This window comes from Globicephala melas, chromosome 9 (genome assembly GCF_963455315.2).
Source record: "Globicephala melas chromosome 9, mGloMel1.2, whole genome shotgun sequence".
Taxonomy (NCBI): domain Eukaryota; kingdom Metazoa; phylum Chordata; class Mammalia; order Artiodactyla; family Delphinidae; genus Globicephala; species Globicephala melas.
In genome coordinates this window covers 95890160-95909354 of record NC_083322.1, presented here as the reverse complement: position 1 = coordinate 95909354, position 19195 = coordinate 95890160, and the positions used below count along the sequence as shown (strand labels likewise).

At 52.8% G+C, this 19195-nt stretch overlaps 1 protein-coding gene across 5 annotated transcripts in view; it reads left to right on the top strand.

Moving 5' to 3' along the window:
- The first annotated feature begins 6408 nt into the window (after positions 1 to 6408).
- Positions 6409 to 19195, top strand: part of CAMK2B (calcium/calmodulin dependent protein kinase II beta) — a 94637-nt gene continuing 81850 nt past the window's right edge. For 3 of the 5 annotated variants that reach the window (XM_060304870.1, XM_060304868.1, XM_060304867.1), the window contains exon 1: positions 6410 to 6597. In XM_060304870.1, the coding sequence (XP_060160853.1) occupies positions 6533 to 6597 (65 nt within the window). In that variant the 5' untranslated portion in view covers positions 6410 to 6532. Of the gene's footprint in view, positions 6598 to 19195 lie in introns of all 5 variants that reach the window. The other 2 variants (XM_060304872.1, XM_060304869.1) reach the window with 1 other exon arrangement.

Here is a 19195-nt window from a genome sequence, read left to right as displayed (position 1 = left end):
AAGAAATACAGACCAGTTCTACCACCCCAGGGACTTCCCTCGGGCTGCTGGGAGTCAATCCCCACATTGCCTGAGCAGTGCAGCTGCTTTTCTGATTTTTATAACCATGGATTAGTTCTAGAATTTTGTAGAAATTGTATCCTGCAGTATGTGTTCTTTGTGTCTGGCTTCTTTTGTTCAACTTTAGTTCCAAGAGATTCACCCATGTTGTCAAGTGTATCCGTAGTTGTTCTTATTTACATACACTGATCTGTTTACCCTGCCCTCCCGTGTGTGGACATTTACGTTGCTTCCAGTTTCAGCTACTATGAATAGAGCTGCTATAAACATTGCTGTACAAATTCCTTTTTTTTTCTTTTGACATACAATTTTTTTCTTTTGCGTAAATACCTACGAGTGGAATTAGTGGGTCATAGGGAAGGTATTTGTTTAGCTTTGTAAGAAACCGTCAAGCAGTTCTCCAAAGTGGCTGTCTCTAATTTCTGCACATTTTCGTTTATAGTGCTTTGCGTCTGTTAACAATAGTAAATCCTAACAGCTATTAGGTATCAGCTCCTGTCACAAAGCAGAGACTCCCAATTGGGATCAGAATTAGATCCCCGAGCTGGTGTGTACTCAAGCCCTTGCTCTTTCTGTAGCAGTGGGCTCTGCAGACATTGGCTCCTTAGGACTGACACCTGGAGAACTGGTGGGCTGTGCTCACGGGTAAGGTGGCAGAGACCACCGCTTGTCCCCCCTCCAAGATGCCTTCTCCCCTCTTCTTCAGTGACGGATCCCCACATTTTAGCTGGGTCAAGACCTTTTCCCCAGCATCCTTTGCAGCTAAGTGAAGTCATGTGATAGATTCTGGCCAATGGGTCATCATGGGGAGGGTCATGTGGCCAAAGCTGACAAGGGCACTCTGTCCATCCTCCCTTTTGCTATCTGGCCACTAGGAACACGGATTTGATGGTTGGGTCTCCATGTTGGGGTCCCGGGAAGAGGACCTGCCCCTAGTGGTGGAGCAGAGCTGTAGGCAGCTGGGTCCCTGAAGGCTACATGGAGCCGAGCAGCCATGACCGTGACCACCAGGGGTGCCACCTCTGGGTGCCTGGGGAGAAGGGAACAAACGTCTGTTTCCAGGCAGCCCCTAGCTTTTGTACCCAGGTTCTCTGTATTAGTGCTGGGGATCCCAGGCCTGCAGCCACTTCAGCATACCCTTCAAGCATGTGGGGGGAGGGCAAGCAGGTGAGCACAGGAGGGACCCGAGTGCAGGGTCTCCTGACTCACGTCAGGAGGCAGTTTCCACATGACAAGTCCCTAGTGTCCATGGCGAGGGAAATACGAGCTGGGCATGGCTCCCTGGCCCCTCCTGGCCATGTGGGACCCTGGTGTCATGCTGCCTGCCCCGCTGGCCTGAGCAGCCCTGGTTGATGGAGACCCCTGTGTGAGCATGTGGGAGGGAGCGTCGCCTCAGCAGGGGTCCCTGCACCCTGAGTGTGAATCTCCCAGACAGACCGTGCTGTCTACCTTGTGCTTGGATGTCTGGAGAGAAAGGAGGAGGCCTGGAGGGTTTGCGCCCTCATGTCCGTGGGCTGAGCCCTTGGAAAGGCCAGGGGACGCTGCCCATGTCCTACGGTTAGCTTTATTACTCTGTCTGTTAGTCATTCAGGTGGCTTAGACTCCCTTGGAGGACTCAGGTACCAAGCAGAATATGCAGATGAACAAATGACAGATGTGGTGGTGCCTTTGCAGGCACTCTCTCCTCCGTCCTCTTCATTCCTTAAACACACCAGCTGGTTCTGGCCACAGGGCCGTTGCACAGCTGTTTTTTTCTGCCTGAGATGCCCTTTCCCCCTATACTAGTGTCTCTCTGCCATTCAGATCTCAGCTTAAATGATGTCACCTCCTCAGAGAGGACTTTCCTGGACACCCACTCTGAAGTTGTCACCCTGTCACCCTCTTTGCTTTAAATCTGTGTAGAGCAAATATCACTACCCAATGTTTTCTTGTTTGTTCCTTGTTGGTATTGGGTGTAAGCCCTGTGAAGGTGGCAACCTTGCCCATCTTGTTCCCTGGTGTGACACAGTGCCTGGGCAGAGCTGGACACAGTCGGCACACACTCACTTCATGCACAAGGCCGGTAGTCACCCTTGAGCAGAGTGTAGTGATTAAAGGCACCAACTATAAAGTCAGGCGACTTTGGAAGCTAGTACTGATTTTTGCCATAGATTAGCTGTGTGATCTGAGCCCAGTTACAGGTCTGTGCCTTGGTTTCCTCATTTGTAAAAGGAGGCTAATGATAGTCCCTATCTTGCAAGGTTGCTATAAGTTTATATGAAGTGGTGGGTGTTGGACCTTTAGAAGAGTTTCCATAGTGTAGTGGGTACATTGTAACTTGTAGCTATGGCCTTCATCATCATCATCACCACCACCATCACCACCACCATCGCCAAATCACCACCACCATCACCACCGTCATTACTACCATCACTATCATCACCATCATCACCACCACCATCACCACCACCATCAATCACTATCATTACCATCACCATCATCATTACCACCATCACCACCACCATTGCCGTAATCACCACCACCATCACCACCATCACTACCATCACCATCATCACCATCATTACCACCACAATTACCACCATCACCACCATGATCACCATCATCACCATCATCAATCACTAACATTACCACCACCATCACCACCATCATTACCATCACCACCATCATTACCACCACCATCACCATCACCAGTCACTATCATTACCACCACCATCACCACCATCACCATCATTACCACAATTACCACCATCATCACCATCATTACTGCCATCACCACCATCACCATCATTACCATCACCACCATCATTCATCATCACTACTATTGCCTCCATCACCATCACCACCATCCTCACCATCACCAACATCACCACCATCATTGTCACCATCTCCACCATCACTGCTGCTATCACCATCCCCACAACTATCATCATCATCATCACCATCACCGTCATCACCATCCCCACCACTACTACCATCATCTCCCCACATGCCTGCCATAGTGTCCTGCATGGACTGCCATGTCAGGGCCAGGTGATTGGAGATTGATGAGCCCCTGCTCTGGGGTACGGCAGCCTGCTCTTCCAGGCAGATGGCTAGGACTGGGAGAGGTGGTGGCAGTGACATCCCTCCCATGACAGCAACCCCTGGAGGCAAGGGGCATAGGGGAGGCCATGGCTTTCCTGCGAGAATGAGCCCCATGTGCAGCACTTTTGGCTCTGCAGATGTGATGCTTGCTGCCATGGTGACCGTCCTAACAATAACCTCCCAGAACTGATATTCCCCACATCCATCCCAGCTGCCACCTGGGAGAGAGAGCCCTCCTCACTGACGAAAACCAGCTAGAAAGGATAAGGTGGGAGGTGGACATGACGTGGAGGTGCGGGTAGAAGAGGGCCCTTCCTGCAAGAGGGGTGAGAGGCCAAAGCCAGATGAGAGGGATTCTGGGGTCTGGAACTCCAGAAAGCATCATGGCTGTTAGCCCTTCTCCCTTCCAGCTTTTCCACTGTTCTGGGGAGGAACCCTCTGGGTCTGGAGGTGGGGAGTGGGTTGTCCTGTGAGTGGAGTTGAGGGATTGGGCTGTATAGGCAGGGACCCTCTGGGTCCCTTTGGTAGCTCAGTTATTCCTCACTGTGGTGCCCTGATCACCCTGCCCTCCCTGCTCTCCTCAGGGTCACTCGGTGTCATGCCTTTAATGTTCCAGCCCAGAGGAGGGGCTGCCCTGTTGACCTCAGGAGCTAACAGGAGTAGAAGGGCGGCCTCAGATCACGCCCTTTTAGTGACCCTGACCTCACGTAAACTTGATCCTGGGCAGTCTCCCCACCCGGGGGAAGGGACCTCAAAACAGACACCCAGAGTGCTGTGTCCTTGCCCAGGCCTGTAGGACGCCGTGCATGTGTGTGAGTGTGCATTGAGTGTATATATGTGTGTGTATGTGAGAGTGTATGTTTGAGTGTGTGTGCATATGTGTATGGTATATGAGTGTATGTGAGTGTGGGTTGTGTATGTGTGTGTATTGTGTGAGTGTGTATGTGTGTGAGCGTGTATTTGTGTTTGTATGTGTGTGTGTGAAAATAAAAGAGAAAAGAGGCTTAATGGGGCAGTAAGGTTTGAGTCTCAGCCACTTCTTGGCTGTGTGACATTGGGCAAGTTGTTTCACCTCTCTGTCTCTCTGCTGTCCCCCCTACTAATGTGGGGATCATAATACTATATGTCTCCTAGGACTGAGAATTAAATGAGATAATACATGTAGAATGCATATAAGCAAATCAGTGTCTGCTGTCATGGTGATTTTAATGCCACTTGATCATTGCGTGGCCTCACACTGGAAGGAGCACGTGTGACGCTGTCAGCGCACAGGGTCTGCTTGTAGCCTGGACAGAGCCTGGTTTACTGAGGGGTGCAATTTTGTTTTGTTTGCTTGCCAATTGTATTCTACTGTGTGGGACTGTCTCCTTCTCCTTCCGCTGCAGATGGCCCAGCATGTGTGGGGAGAGGCTCCTGTGGGGCAGAACACAACTGTAAGAGCAAGCCTCTGTTGGTGGGTGAGGGGCCTCCAGTGCTCCCCTGGCTGCCCCAGGAGAGGTGGGCGCCTGCCCACGAGGAGGCACCTGTGGTGCTCTGGTTCCAGCACTGAGCCCTGAAGGTGGTCTCCCCCTCTGCCCGGCCCTGCAGAGGTCAAGGCCACATCCTCCACAGGGCCCCCTCTGCCCCCAGTCCGGGTCCGGCCTTTACCCCAAGTGTTCCTTGGCCTCCAGCTGTCTCTTGGGTGCAGGCTGGGTCTGCAGAACCACCCAGTACAGGGACTGGTCACCACCTGGTCTACTCACCTGCCTGACAGCCGTGTGCCAAAGGCATCCTGGTCGGGGGGGGCCCTGGGTCCATCCCCACCGCCCACTCCTGCCTTGGAATCCCTGCATTAGATCTTTTATCCAGGAAATATTTATTGTGGCTTCTGGGACCAGCCCCGGGCTGGCCACCAAGGTGAGCGAGATGAGCAGGACAGGCCCAGACCCTCTGCCTGGGGAGCCCACGGTGCAGCAAGTGGTTCCTGTCAGGGCCTGCTGAACCGCCCAAATCCGGAGCTGGCTGCTAGGAACTGCATTTCCCCAGGGCCTCCGCGGGACGGACCCGGCCCTTTCCCCTCTGAGGAGCATGGGGCTGCTGAACCAGTGGGTTGTCGTCACTGGATCTGAAGCCCCGGCTCTGGATGGCAGCCTAGGTGTGGCCCTGGGAGGGGCTCTTCTGTGGGGCATGGGGTCAGCCCAGCCTCGCCTGCCCCTCCCCCCCGCTCGCCCCTCCTCCTCTCCTGGGCCACTTTCAAGATGGACCCGCTTCTTCCAGGCCCGAGCTGGAAGCAGGCAGGTGGACCAGGCCTGGGAGAGGGAAAATGTGTGCCCCTACCTGGGCAGGGGGGCTGAGAGCTCTCAGGACCCCAAGATGCAGACGGAGCAGCCACTGTTTCCCTGATTCGACACTCTGCCTGAACTGGCAATGTCTGTTCCTGGGACCTCTGTTCCAGACACCCCAGTGTCCAGTGCTAGGAGGAGGGAGGGAGGGAGGGAGGGAGGGGCTCGGACCATGGGGGAGGGGGTAGCCTTCACCCTTTCATCTCCCACTCCCAGTGTCCCCAGGGTGCAGGCCTGGTCTGGGAGGCTCCTGGGCAGCTCTGCCAGGGGGCTGCACTGTGCGGTGTAGAGTGGTGGAGACCCGGTCAGGAGGGGTCCTGTAGCATCTCCTCCTGGGGGTGTGAGGAATGAGTCTGTGGAGGGAGGACTCCCCCCTCCCCCATGTGCACCTGAGGCCCCTCCTGAGGTCCAGGTCAAGTCTGGCCTTCAGGGGAGAGAGGGGGCTGGGTTCACTGTGTGCAGTCTCGTGTGTGTGTGTGTGTGTGTGTGTGTGTGTGTGTGTGTCTGTGTGTGTGTGTGTGTGTGTGTGTGTGTGTGTTGCAGGGAGTCGCCAGGAGGCAGCGGAGAAGCAGGCTCAGGGAGCCAGCGGTTCCCTGTGTGCTTCGCCCCAGGCGCATGGCCGCGAGTGCTGGTGCCAGCGCAGCATGTGCAGGGCCAGGGCGCGAGTGCGAATTCTGGGAGCAGGAGTGGGTGCGAGAGCGTGTGCAGGGCGCGGGCGCTGCTGTAGGTGCAGGGCTCAGGTGCGTGTGCGGGTGCGAGTGTAGGGCGCGATTGCGGGCGCGGGGAGCGTGCAGGGGGCGGCGGGCGGGGCGGGCGCGGCGGCGGCAGTGACAGCGTCGCCCGCGCTCCCCGCGCGTAGGTGTGCGGCGCGCTCCTGTCGGGCACGGAGCGCGCAGATCTCGCGTGCGCTCGCCGCCCGGCGCAGCCCAGCCCGGCCCCCGCTCGGCGCCGCGAGCCGAGGTGTCGCCCGCGCCCGCTCCCGTGTCGCCGCCGTGCCCGCGAGCGGGAGCCGGAGTCGCCGCCGCCCGAGCGCAGCAGAGCGCACGCCAAGCCCGTCCGTCGCCGCCATGGCCACCACGGTGACTTGCACCCGCTTCACCGACGAGTACCAGCTCTACGAGGATATTGGCAAGTAAGAGCCGCGGCGCGTGCGGGCTGGGCCGGGGACCCCGGAGGGCGCCGCGCTCCGAGGGCCGGGACCCTGGAGACCCAGATCCTCTGCGCCGCCGGCTCCGGGTGCACTGCGGCCCCGCGCGACCCCGGCTCCTCCCGGCTCCGAGCCCGGAGCGCACGGTCCCGCGCGGCCCCGACCCCCGGGCCCCCGGGGCCCAGCCGCCGGACCTCGGCGCGCGCGGCCCTGCCGGGCCCTGTCCAGCGCGACCGCCTGGCCGGAGGCCCCGGCTCGAGGCGCGGGGCTCGGTGCAGCGGGGGCGGCAGCAGGTGTCCCCGGAGCGCCCGGCAGACGTGACGCATTTGGCGGCCGGAGGTCGGAGAGGAGCGGCGCGCGGGGGCGGCCGCGGGGCCTGGAGCGCGGGGGAGGGGGCGGACCTAGCCGAGAGGGTCGTCCCCGGCGCGAGCCGCGCTGTCCCCACCCCCAACAAGCGGCTGGGCGCGGGGGCGGCGGGACTTGCTCTGCGCCTGCTTCTCCGCGTGGCTCCATCCGCGCGGGGGGTGCCAGCTGCGCTCCGCGCCGCGTGGGAACAGCCTCTGCTGTGGGTGCCCAGGGGAATCGGGGTTCTGGAGGATTTTCCCCCAGATCCTTCTGGAAAGAGGAGTCTGGAGTGCTGGGGGCTGAGGTCAGGGAGCTTGGATCAGGTCACCGGGGTGAAGATGAGGGGGTGAGGTGGGAGCCTGATGAGCTTCAGGGTCATGGAGGCAGGTGGGGGCTGGATTCTGGAGAGTTGTTTGCGGGGAGGTGATGGGAGGGACTTTGAAAGCTCGTTTCAGGTAGGGCCTCACCGGGGAACAGGTGGCTCCTGGGCTTTGCTCGCCAGCAGGAGCCGTGTAGGGCCCTAGACCTGCCTCTGCCTCCGGGCTCTACCCCGAAGCGGGTCGGCGGCTCCTCTCTGGACTGCGGGTCTCCACTCTGTGCATCAGGGTGGCTGCACCTGGCATCTCCACGTCTGGCTCCAGAACTCCTGAAGCCCTGGCTCCAGACCGGCGCGGCCAGAGCCCCGTCCTCCTCCAGCCCACCCCGTGGAAGGGGCGCTGGCGAGGTTTCCTCTTACTCATCCAGCGGCAGATCTTTTTTTTCCTTTTATTAAGAAACGTCTGTGGTGATACCTTGTGTTGGCGAGGGAAGCTGATCACTGATAATTGTGGGCGCGAGCTGGGAGGAGTGCGGGGGGTGTGAATTCCCCAAGCCTCCCTGCACGTGGGGGACGATGCCAGTTAGGCCTGGGGGGTGCTGAGGGAGTGGGGTGGAGTGGAGAAAACCCGCGGCAGGGTGCGGGCAAGGCTGGGCCCTGGGGACCCCAAAATTCCCTTCCCTCAGGTAGGGGCTGGTTGAGTGCCTGTCCCCAAGGCAGGGGGACCTGGAGAGCAGAGAAGGGATCCAGCACACAAACTGTGCATCCCGGAGGCCCTGAGGAAGCTTCCGGGGCATGTCTGGGAGCAGGCCTGTGAGGACAGGGCGACAGGCTGGTGGTCCTCAGGTGGGAGCAGGTGGTTGTCCGAGGCAGAGGGCGGCAGTGGGGGGAAGGTTACCCCATTCTAGGGGACCTTCTTGTCGTTTCTCTGCTTGTACCCAGGCCCTCCCACGAGGCACCCCCGGGCCCTTTGGCAGAAATGCCTCTTCCCGTTCACCCCGTCTCCTCAACCTGAAGCTGGGTCTGCTGACCTCTCCTTCACTTTTCTGTGAATCTCCCTGGGCCAGCGGCCCTGTAGGGTGGTCAGACCAACCTCGGGCCTCTGGTTGCAGCAGCAGCGACTGGTTATTCTCATCGCTGCCGTCCACACCCACACTGGGGGATGGAGGTCCTTGGGGCTGCCCTCGGGGAGGCCGGGAGGGGTGGCGGACCCTGCAGTGGAGGCCAGGCTCCTCGGGAAGGGAGCTGGGGGCCTGGGGTGGGAGTGGGTGAGGAAGCCTAGCTGTCTAGGGGGCCCAGGGGCCTGGGAGAGGAGGGGAAGACACCCCACCAGCTGGGCCAGCCCAGCACCCCTTGGCGGGGCCCCCAGGCACCAGGCCCAGTGCGGGATGCCCAGGGGCCTGTCACAGCCCTGCTGGAGCGTCCCGGGGCGGGGAGGAGGCTGGGCCAGTGCAGGGTGAGCTGCAGCGGGGCAGGTGGTCAGGAGGGAGGGTCGGGCACTGAGGCCAGCATCTCCGCCCGGGGCTGGGGTCCTCAGTGGCCATGTCGGTGGTTGTTGACAGTGCCTGGCCGGCCTGAGGCACAGTTGGTGTTGCTTCCCGGCCCAGGTGGATGCGTCCAAGTTTATTTAAAGCTGCAGCCCCTGGCACCAGTCAAGCAACACTAAACTCCCTGCCTGGGAAGGGCCGGGCCACAGGCCCACAGCTGCTCTCATGATGCGGTCACCAGCCTCACCCTTCCCTGCCCTGTCCCCTTCTTCACCTGTCCCACCCTCGCCACTGCTGCCTCTGTGCGGGATCGTTCCCTGGGGACCCGGGCATCGGGTCCGAGGGCCAGGAGAAGCTCATTTCTGGGGCTCTGCCCTTCCTTGCCCGGCCAGGGCAGGGCTCCCTGACACCAGCCTGGAGGCCTAAGTCCTGGGTCAAGAGTCACCTTGAGCCCTGGACAGTCACAGGTCAGGGCGGTGAAGCCCTCGGCCCAACACGGACCGGCCAGCAACATGGCTTAAAATGTTTCCATATTGGATAGATTTTTTTAAATGGAAAAAAATCTTCCAGGAGTAATAAAACAAACACTTGTGTCTCTTCTACCCGGAATTGGAAACTGTTCCCCTTTGTCATTTTGGCTTTAAGTCCTTTATTTTAAATTGTAAGAAATAAAGCGTTACAAAGAAATGTTAAGTAACCATTCTCCAAACCGACTGTCATGCATTTGGAATTTATCCTGCCAGACTCTTTTTACTTCATTTACGCACAGATAGAAGGATCGCCAACTAATATATAGGATTCTTTGGTGTTTTTTCTTTAAACTTTACATAAAAATTTGGGAACGTGCTTCTTCACTCAGCTTAGGCCTCTGGGCATCTGTGCATGGGGACACATTCTGACCTTTTGCTGCTGCTTGTGTGTAGTGACCGTAGTATCTGTAGTACGTCACGCTCCCTTCCTCATGGCAGTCTCGGTGTTCCCAGAGTTTCTCTCTTCCACTCCTGCAGCGGGTTTGCTGGCGCGCAGGTGTGAGGGTTTCTCTAGGGTTTGTCCCCCCTGGTGGGGTTGCCAGCAGGGGTCCGGGTGTTCTCTGTGGCCACCCTGGGCCCACTCCCTCCGGCCCCCTCCCCGGGCTCGGTGCCAACCTGATTTGTCGGGCTGTTTGTTGGGTAGGAAGCAGTCTTGCATTTTGTGTTCAGGCTCCCGAAGCTTCCACTTTGGATATAATTCAGGCGTTCATGGACCCCTCCCCTTGGGGGAAGGTTGTAACAACCCCTAAGGGGCGCATCACTTCCAACATTTGATTTTATTTGATTCGAGTTGCCGGGGAATACCCCCTCCCCTCTCCCCCCATTTTATAGGCATAGAACTGCAGCTCAGGGTGGGTGGGCAACTTGCCCTGGCAGCCGGGAAGGCCCCCACCTCCAGCCCAGGGCACCCCTGTCCCTCCCAGCTTCCCCCGAAGCTCAGCTAGGCCCCGAGCTGACCTTGGTATGTCCTTGGTTCCATCCAGCGTGCCCCAGTCGGGGGACAGCAGGTCCTGTCCCGGGCTGTGACCCCTCGCCGGGAGGATAGCCATCGGCTTTCTCGGCGTCCTCTCAACTAGCAAGCGGCCTGCTAAGTAGTTAATAGATAAACTCAGGAAATTCAGAGCAAATCGACTGTGAGCCTCCTGAGCTCCGAAGCCTGGTTGCCAGGAAAGACAGGACTCAGGTGGGGGAGGAATCACCGTGTTTGCTTTCTCCGCTCTCGGGCACACTGGGTGCTTCCTGCCCCAGGGCCTTTGCCAGCGCTGTTCCCTCCTCCGATGGCCACACAGGTCATCCCCCTGGCGGCTCAGCGAGGTCCCTGTGCCCTCTTCCCGCCTCCTGCCCCACTCAACCTCTCCCCACTTCTGTCTTCCCCTGTCACTTGGCACCATCTGACACCAAGGTGTGGGGCAGGTCCTGCCCACAGTGGGGTCTCCTGCATGTGCGAGGAAGGGGTGAGTGAACCCGGTGGCCTCTGTCTCCTAGGCTGGCCCCCAGCGCTGGAGTCTGGGTGCCTAATGTAGGGTATTTAGAGAAGAAGTCGCACATGTTGAGGCTGCTGTGAGATGCACATGAAGGTGAGGCTAGTTTAGTTACTATTGAACGGTATTTTTATACCATAACCTACTTTGCTGAGAGCTAAGAATATATCTTGCGCTTGCGACTTGCACTCTTTCTCTGCTGGTAACAGTTAAATGGTGCTTATTACATTAAGCTGCTTGATCTGTGAAATAGGTACCGTGATCACTCCCAGTTTGCAGAAGAGGTGCCTGAAGCTCAGAGAAGCTCCACACGGGGCCAGGGTTTGAATCCAGGCAGTTGACTCTGGAATCCATCTTCTGCTTCTCTCAGAAGCTCATGACCCTACCCCATTCTGTGTTTTTAAAATACTGTTATTCCACTGGCCGACTCATGGCCCGCTTGTGGTCTCCTCTGACCCTGGGCTCCTCAGGGCCTCACCTGTCCTTAACAGGCTGCTCACCAAGCCTTCTTTGTGCTTTTCCAGCACAAAGGCACTGCCCTACGGTTCCTTTTTGTAAAAACGTCATTTCCTTTGGTCGTCCCTCTGTGACAACCAACACGGCCCCCATTTGAGGCCGGCAAGGCTTAAAATTTTATTTTATTGATTAAACAGGCAACAAGGATAGTATCTTATAAAGAAAAACCAATACATAAGTATGTGCAGGAAATGTGACTCTTCCACACTCAAGTTTCCTCATCCCCCAGAGGAACCTGGCCTGTCTATTTTAATGTCAGTATAAGGATATATGTGTGTATATATAGACGCAGGTATGTATACTCACACATATACACCTCACACATATGTATGGTTTTAAAAACACGGATGCAGTCGCCATATATGTGATTCTTCAATTCGTTTGCCTCTAACACTTTTTCATGATGATCCCTCCATGTCAGGGGGACTTTTCTTACAGTTAAGTGCCTGCCAGTTCTCTTAGAAGCAGAGATGGGTGTATAGGTGGTGGCCATATTTTTAAAACCAAAAACGGGTCCCCCTTCTCTGACAAGCACGACAGAGGGAAGAGAGGATGCTGTGTTTGAAATTGGGGCTCCCAGGGTTATCAGGAATGCATGATCGTAGTGGATGAAGGAACACTTTTGTTCTTGGTGGGGCCTGGGTGTGGGCACAGGGGTCTTGTTCAAAAAGAAGCCAAGAACGTATTCCTCTCCTTTTTTTTAAAAAAAATTGGGGGGATCCCCCAAGAGCCTAGGGGAGAGAGACGCCATGTCGGATTTTCTTTCTTCTACTTAAAATGAAATTCTAGCAGAGATGGTTCCCTTAGAGAGCCCATACTGAGCTGCCTGGAATTTACCAAATGCTTTAATAAGAAAGACCAAGGGGGAAAATAAAAGGAAAAAAAAAGAAAAAGAAAGACCAAGGGGAGGTGACATGAACGGCGTCTGCTCCTTGGAAACATTTTGTCCCTCCCACTGCTCTCTGTGGCCACCTGGTCCAAGGCAAGAGATGTGGCCTTTCTGGAGATTTCAAATATATTTTTGACATGTTTAATTCCCCCTCTCTCCCTCCCCTCAAAATGGAATCTGATTTGGTTATTTTTAAAGCATCTTTCACAGCTGCAAGTCACTTTGTTAGTGTAGAAACGTAAAAATGCATTATGTATAACTTGGTTTTCCAAAAATTATCATATTGGCATGTTACATAGAAATGTATATTTTATTCATATAAGGATCTGAATCTATTTAAAATCTATTTAAAATGAAAACATCCTCGTGGTGCTCCTAGGTGCCTAACTTTCTGGTGGCCTTTATCTCCTAGGTTAGAGGGTCACCAGCTCGTTCAGTGGCCGCAGTTCCTGGTGGACATAGTTCTCTTTGCATTGACATAATGATCCTAAAATAACTGAAGTTATGATTCTTTGTTAAGCCAGATACAAGCATTTGTTGAATTCTGGAACAGATTGGCAATAGCCGGGCATAGATTTAAGAACATTTTTTTGGAGGACACATAACCCACGCTGTTCTACAGGCCTAATTTGAGAACTACCACCTTTCCCCACTTTATGAGCAGCCGGTGGGCACTGGGGGGAAGAGATGCTGTGACTGTTACCATGAAACAGGAAGAGTGTCCTGTCCTCGGATGTAACAGGACGCCATGGCGTCGGGCACATCCAAGTTGGTGCCCGTTTGCAGCAAGGAGCGGGGGGCAGCCCCTGCCTTCCTGTCACTCAGCCCATGCTGAATTCCAGGGCTTAGAACCATGCCCAGCGCACAGTAGGTGCCCAACAGAGTGGCTTCATGTCACCCTCTAAAAGATGGGAGCCTTGTAGGTGGCTGGGGGCAGAAGGTGCTGGTGGTCTCGGAGGTCCTCGGAGATGCCCGGCCTGAGTGGCCATCTGTCTTGTCACCTGATGAAGAGTGGCATGACTTAGGTGCTGGCCACGGAGCTTGATGCCAAAGGGTTTGCAGCGTTCTGCCCGTCTCTTAATAAAGTTCTTCACGTGGCTTTTGATCTTGTACATTGAGGTGCAGCCTGATTTTCAAAGCCGTTGGTTCAATCCAGGCCGTCTGTTAAGGGCTTTCTGGGTGAAGAACTCCGGTCTAGTTAGGAGCTGCACCTGCTGAAGAAGGCGATCAGGGCGGTGGATCCCAGCCCCCGGCTACACCTGGCAGACCCCACCTCAGACCAGCTGTATCAGACACGAGGAGGACACTGGTGATCCAGTGGGCAGCGCGGACACAGATCCTGCAGGGGCCTCTGTGCCCCAGGCCAGGCCCCCATGCCTGCTCCCTCTCTGGGCTCTGTGAGAGCCTCACCTGACCACATGTTTGGAATTTGCCTTCCTTTTTCTGAACACTCCACGAAATTACCCCCGACCCTATCCAAGTCACCTGGAGCAGGCCTGTCCAGAAGAAACAAAACTTGAGCCACAGATGTCAGGCACAAGTGCAATTCAGACTTTTCTAGTACTTACAAAAAAACTAAACAAAGAAACGGGTGAAAAGAACTTTAATAGTATATGTATTTAAGTCAGTTTATCCAAAATATTATTTCAGCATGTAATCAATACAAAAATTATTGTTCAGCTATTTTATATTTTAAGAAGTGTTATGTTTTTGAAATCTGTTGTGTGTTTTACACATACGGCACATCTCAGTGTGGACCAGCCATGTTTCAGGTTCTTAGGGCTGCACGTAGGCAGTGGTTACTGTATTGGACAGCGCACAACTAGAGTTTCAAGGTCATTTCTATTATTATTATTACTATTTGCAACTTTTCTGGTTTCTTTTGCTCTTCACACATTCAGCAAGTCTGCCTGCACACTGGTCATTTGCCAGGCATTTTCTAGGTGCTTAGGAAACAGTTAGTGAACAAAATCGAGGGTGCCTGCCCTCATGGAGCTTATACTGGTGGGAGAGGCAGGTAATAAACATTAAACAAATTATACGATCAGGTTCTTAGGTGATTAGTACTTCTGCTCTGGGAATAATTAAGGAAACTCACAAGTGCCAGTTAGGAAGGTTGTAGTTATGAAAAGGGTGGTCAGGCCCAGGAAAAGGAGAGAAGCCTCAAATTGCTAAAATCAGGAATAAAAGGGGACATTACAACTAATCTTATAGAAATAAAAGACAATAAGGGAATTCTATGAACAATTGTGTGCCAAGTTAGAGATAACCTAGGTGAAACAGACCAATTCTTAGAAAGACACAAACAACTGAAATTGACTCAAGAAGAAATAGAAAATCTGAATAGAATTATAACAACTAAAGAGATGAATTAATAAATTAAAAGTTTTTAAATGTCCTACAAAGAAAAGTCCGTCAGGCCCAGATAACTTCACTGGTAAAGTCTATCAGACATTTAAAGAAGAATTAATACCAGTCCTTCAAAAACTTTTCCAAACAATAGAAGAGGAGGGAATTCCCAGCTCATTCTGTGAAGCCAAGAACTACCCTGATACCAAAACCAGACAAAGACATCTGAAGAAAACTACAGACCGGTATTCCTTATGAATATAGATGCAACATCCTCAACAGAATACTAGCAAAACAAAACTAGCAGCACGTAAAAAGGGGTCATTATGAGCAGGTAAGATTTATCCCAGGAATAAAAAGTTGTTTCAAGACACAAAATTCAATCAACGTGATACGCCGTATTAACAGAATAAACAAAGAAACTATATGATCATTTCAATAGATGCAGGCAAAGCATTTGACAAAATCTAGTACTCTTTGCTGCTAGAAACACTCAACAGACTAGGATTAGAAAGGAACTTCCTCAACTTGATAAAGTGCCTCTATGGAAACCCCACAGCTAACATATTTAATGGTGAAAAACTGAACGCTTTCTCCCTAAGACCAGGAGCAATCAAGTGTGTCAGCTCTGTCCACTTCTATTGAACGTTGTACAGGAGGTTCTAGCCAGGACACTTAGGCAAGAAAAAGAAATAAAAGGCACCCAGATAGGAGAGGAATAGGTAAAACTACCTCCATGTACAGATATCATGATCTTGTATAGAAAATGTCCTAAGGAATCCCTGTAAAAGCTGTTAGAACTGAAAAATGAATTTAGCAGAATTGCAAGATACAAGATCAAAATACAAACATCCATTATATTTCATTATACTAGCAATGCTCAATCCCAAAATAAAGTTAGGAAATGCAATTTCATACAGTAGTCTAAAAGAATAAAATACATGGTAAGAAATTAACAAAAGGTAATACAAGAGTTGAATGTTGAAAGCTACAAACTACTGTTGAAAAAAATGAAAGAAGATCTAGATAAATGGAAAGACATTTTATGTTCATGGATCTTAAGACTTAATATTGTTAAAATGGCAGTACACTCCAAGTTGATCTACAAGTTCAGTGTAATACCTATCAAAATTTCAGCTGCTATCATTTATTTATTTATTTAGGCCGCACCAGGTCTTAGTTGTGGCATGTGGGGTCTTTTAGTTGCAGCATGCGGGCATTTAGTTCCTTGACCAGGGATCAGACCTGGGCCCCCTGCATTGGGAGTGTGGAGTCTTACCGACTGGACTACCAGGGAAGTCCCTCAGCTGCCTTTCAAAAAAATAAATAAAAATAAAATTCATATGGAAATGCAAGGGACCCAGAAGAGCCAGACGGTCTTGAAAAAGAACAAAGTTGGAGGACTCAGACTTCCCAATTTCAAAACTAACTCTACAGCTACAGCAGTCAAGACAGAGTGGGTATTGTCCGGCATAAAGGTGGGCATAGTGTGGCAAGAGGATAAACACATAGATCAATGGAATAGGATTGAGAGTCTAGAATAAACCCATACATCAGTGGTCTGTTGATTTTTTTTGAAAAGGATGGCAAGACAATTCAATGGGGAAAGAATAAGGGGCCGTTCAACCAGTGGACAATTGCGTATCCGCCTGCAAAAGAATGAAGTTGGAACCCTACCTAACACCAGATACAAAAGTAGATATACTAGTGAACAGTAAGCACACAGATGCTCAACATCATTATCTCAAAATGGGTCATAGACCTAATTCTAGGAGCTAAAACCATAGAATTCTTAGAAGAAAACTTAGGAGTCTATCTTTGTGACCTTGGGTTTGGCAATGGTTTCTTAGGCACAACACCATAAAGCACAAGCAACACAAGAAAAGTAAATACATTGGACTTAATTAACATTAAAAAACTTTTGTGCTTTAATGGACACCATCGGGAAGGTGAAAAGACAACCCACGGAATGGGAGAAAATATTTGCAAAGCATATATCTGATAAGGCACTTACATTTAGAATATTTTAAGAACTCACTACCTAACAGTAAAAAGACAAATGGCCCAATTAAAAAATGGGCAAAGGACCTGAATAGACATTTCTCCAATAAAGATATGCTAATGGACGATAAGCACATGAAAGGATGCTCAACATCTTTGGAAAATGCAAATCAAAATCGCAATGACATCCCACCTCACTTCCACTCGAAAGGGTAGAATCAAAAAGACAGACAATGCCAAGGGTTGGTGAGGATGCAGAGTTGGAACCCTCATGTACTGCTGGTGGGAATGTAAAATGGTGCAGCTGTTACGGAAAACAATTTGACAGTTCCTCAAAATGTTCCCTTCCTAGGTATGTACCCAAGGGATATGGAAACAAATATCCAAAGAAGACATACAGATGGCCAATAGGCACATGAAAAGATGCTCAACGTTGCTAATTATTAGAGAAACGCAAACCAAAACTACAATGAGGTATCACCTCACACCGGTCAGAATGGCCATCATCAAAAAGTCTATAAACAATAAATGCTGGAGGGGGCGTGAAGAAAAGGGAACCCTCCTACACTGTTGGTGGGAATGTAAATGGATACAGACACTATGGAGAACAGTATGGAGGTTCCTTAAAAAACTACAAATAGAGCTACCGCATGATCCAGCAATACCACTCCAGGGCACATACCCGGAAAAGATGAAAACTCTAATTTGAAAAGATACATGCACCCCAATGTTCATAGCAGCATTTACAATAGCCAAGACATGGAAGCAACCTAAATGTCCATCAACAGATGAATGGATAAAGAAGATGTGGCACATATATACGATAGAATATTACTCAGCCATAAGAAGGAATGAAATAAGGCCATTTGCAGCAACACGTGTGGACCTAGAGATTGTCATACTGAGTGAAGTCAGTAAGACAGAGAAAGACAAATATATGACATTACGTATGTGGAATCTTAAAAAAGGATACAAATGAACTTATTTATAAAACACAAAGAAAATTAACAGACACAGAAAACAAACTTATGGTTACCTAAGGAGAAAGGAGTGGGGGAGGGATATATTAGGAGTTTGGGATTGACAGGTACACAACACTATATATAAAATAGGTAAACAACAGGGACCTACTGTATAGCATAGGGAACTATATTCAGTATCTTGTGGAAAAAACCCATATATCCACACAGAAACTTGTTCATAGCAGCCTTATCCACAGTAGCCAAAAGGCAGAAACAACCGAAATGTCCATCAACTGATGAACGGATAAAGAAAGTGTGTTATATCCACACACTGGAGTAGTATTCGTGCATAAAAAGAAATGGAGTACATTATGGCTTGTGGTGCCTGAGGGCAGGGTCCAAAGCGCCGAGGCCAAGCCGCAGTGAGCCATCCCCCGTGTTCCTTAGCCCCAGCCTTCGCTCCGTCTCACACCAGGGCACCTGTCACTGTGCCCAGAAGCCGCTGAGAGCCACCTGGGAGCCGGAGGCTGGAGACTGGCGTGGGACAGACAGCAGGGGGTGAGAGGTCGGGAGGGGACACCCACAAACCTCTCCTGTCGCTTCCCCAAGTTCTGGTGTTCCATTTACCATGGTCTGGACTGGCTTTGGGTCCAGAGTGGTCTCAGAGTGGACACAAGGCCATGGCGGGACACAAGAGGCCGCATCCCCACCCTGTCCCCCGACCCGGATCGTGCTCCTGGCCCTGACTGGGGGAGGGGTTTGTGCCAGCATGGGTGCTGGAGGGTGAGGCCCCTCTTGGAGCAGGAGTGGTGGGTCCCAGCGGGTGTGGTGACGGGCGTGCCTGGCAGGAGGGGACAGGCTATCAGCGCGACTGGCAGTGACGGGAAGGGCTGGAGTGGGGATGGAAGCCAAACCCCAAACCCTGGGCTCCGTGATTCTGGGACGTCTGGTCTCCTCCTTCCCGGGCCCGCACGCCTCCATCACCGCCTCGGCTGGGTGCTCGCCCTTCTTTCTCCCTTCCTCCCTTCACCTCTCCTTACCTCCTCTTCTCCTTAGGCCCCTTCCCCAGGCTCCCGTGTCTCCCACTCCTTCTGTCCCCTGGGGCACCCTCGAGGCTGGGCTGTGACCCCCCCTCTGGCCTCGTCCCCAGCTCTCTGGCCGAGGCAGATCCAGGAACCCGTGAGCGCCTAGGAGCAGGGCCTGGCCGGGAACCCAGCAGACAAGTGCCACACGGGGTGAGGGTCCTCCAGCCCCTCGTGAAGACCGGTGTCGGGGAGGACACCGCCGTAACACCTCAAACTCGCGGTCCCACTTCTGGGGACCAGTAGGTGCCTTGGCTTCTGAGCTCTGCCCCTGGCGTTGCCCCACATGCCGGGGATCCACTTGCTTCTGTCCTGAGTGAGCCCCTTGGGACTGTCCCATCCAAGACTCCTGGGCCAGAGCCTGGGCGCTGAAGCCAGGGCTCTGGTGTCCCCGTCGTTCCAGTATGGGGTGGGCCCTGGCGTCTCCTCATCTGTGCTGTTTCCTTCCTCGAGGGTCTGTGGCCCTCAAGTCTGGGGGGGGGGGGCTCGGAGCAGCAGTGAGACTTCTGGGGCGCAGACCGTGGTCCCTGAAAGGCGGTGCTTTTCGCGGTTCCTCTGCAGGCCTGAGCGTGGGCGCGTTCGTATTCTTCCATTTTTATTTTCTGATCCGTGAACAAATGCTCAT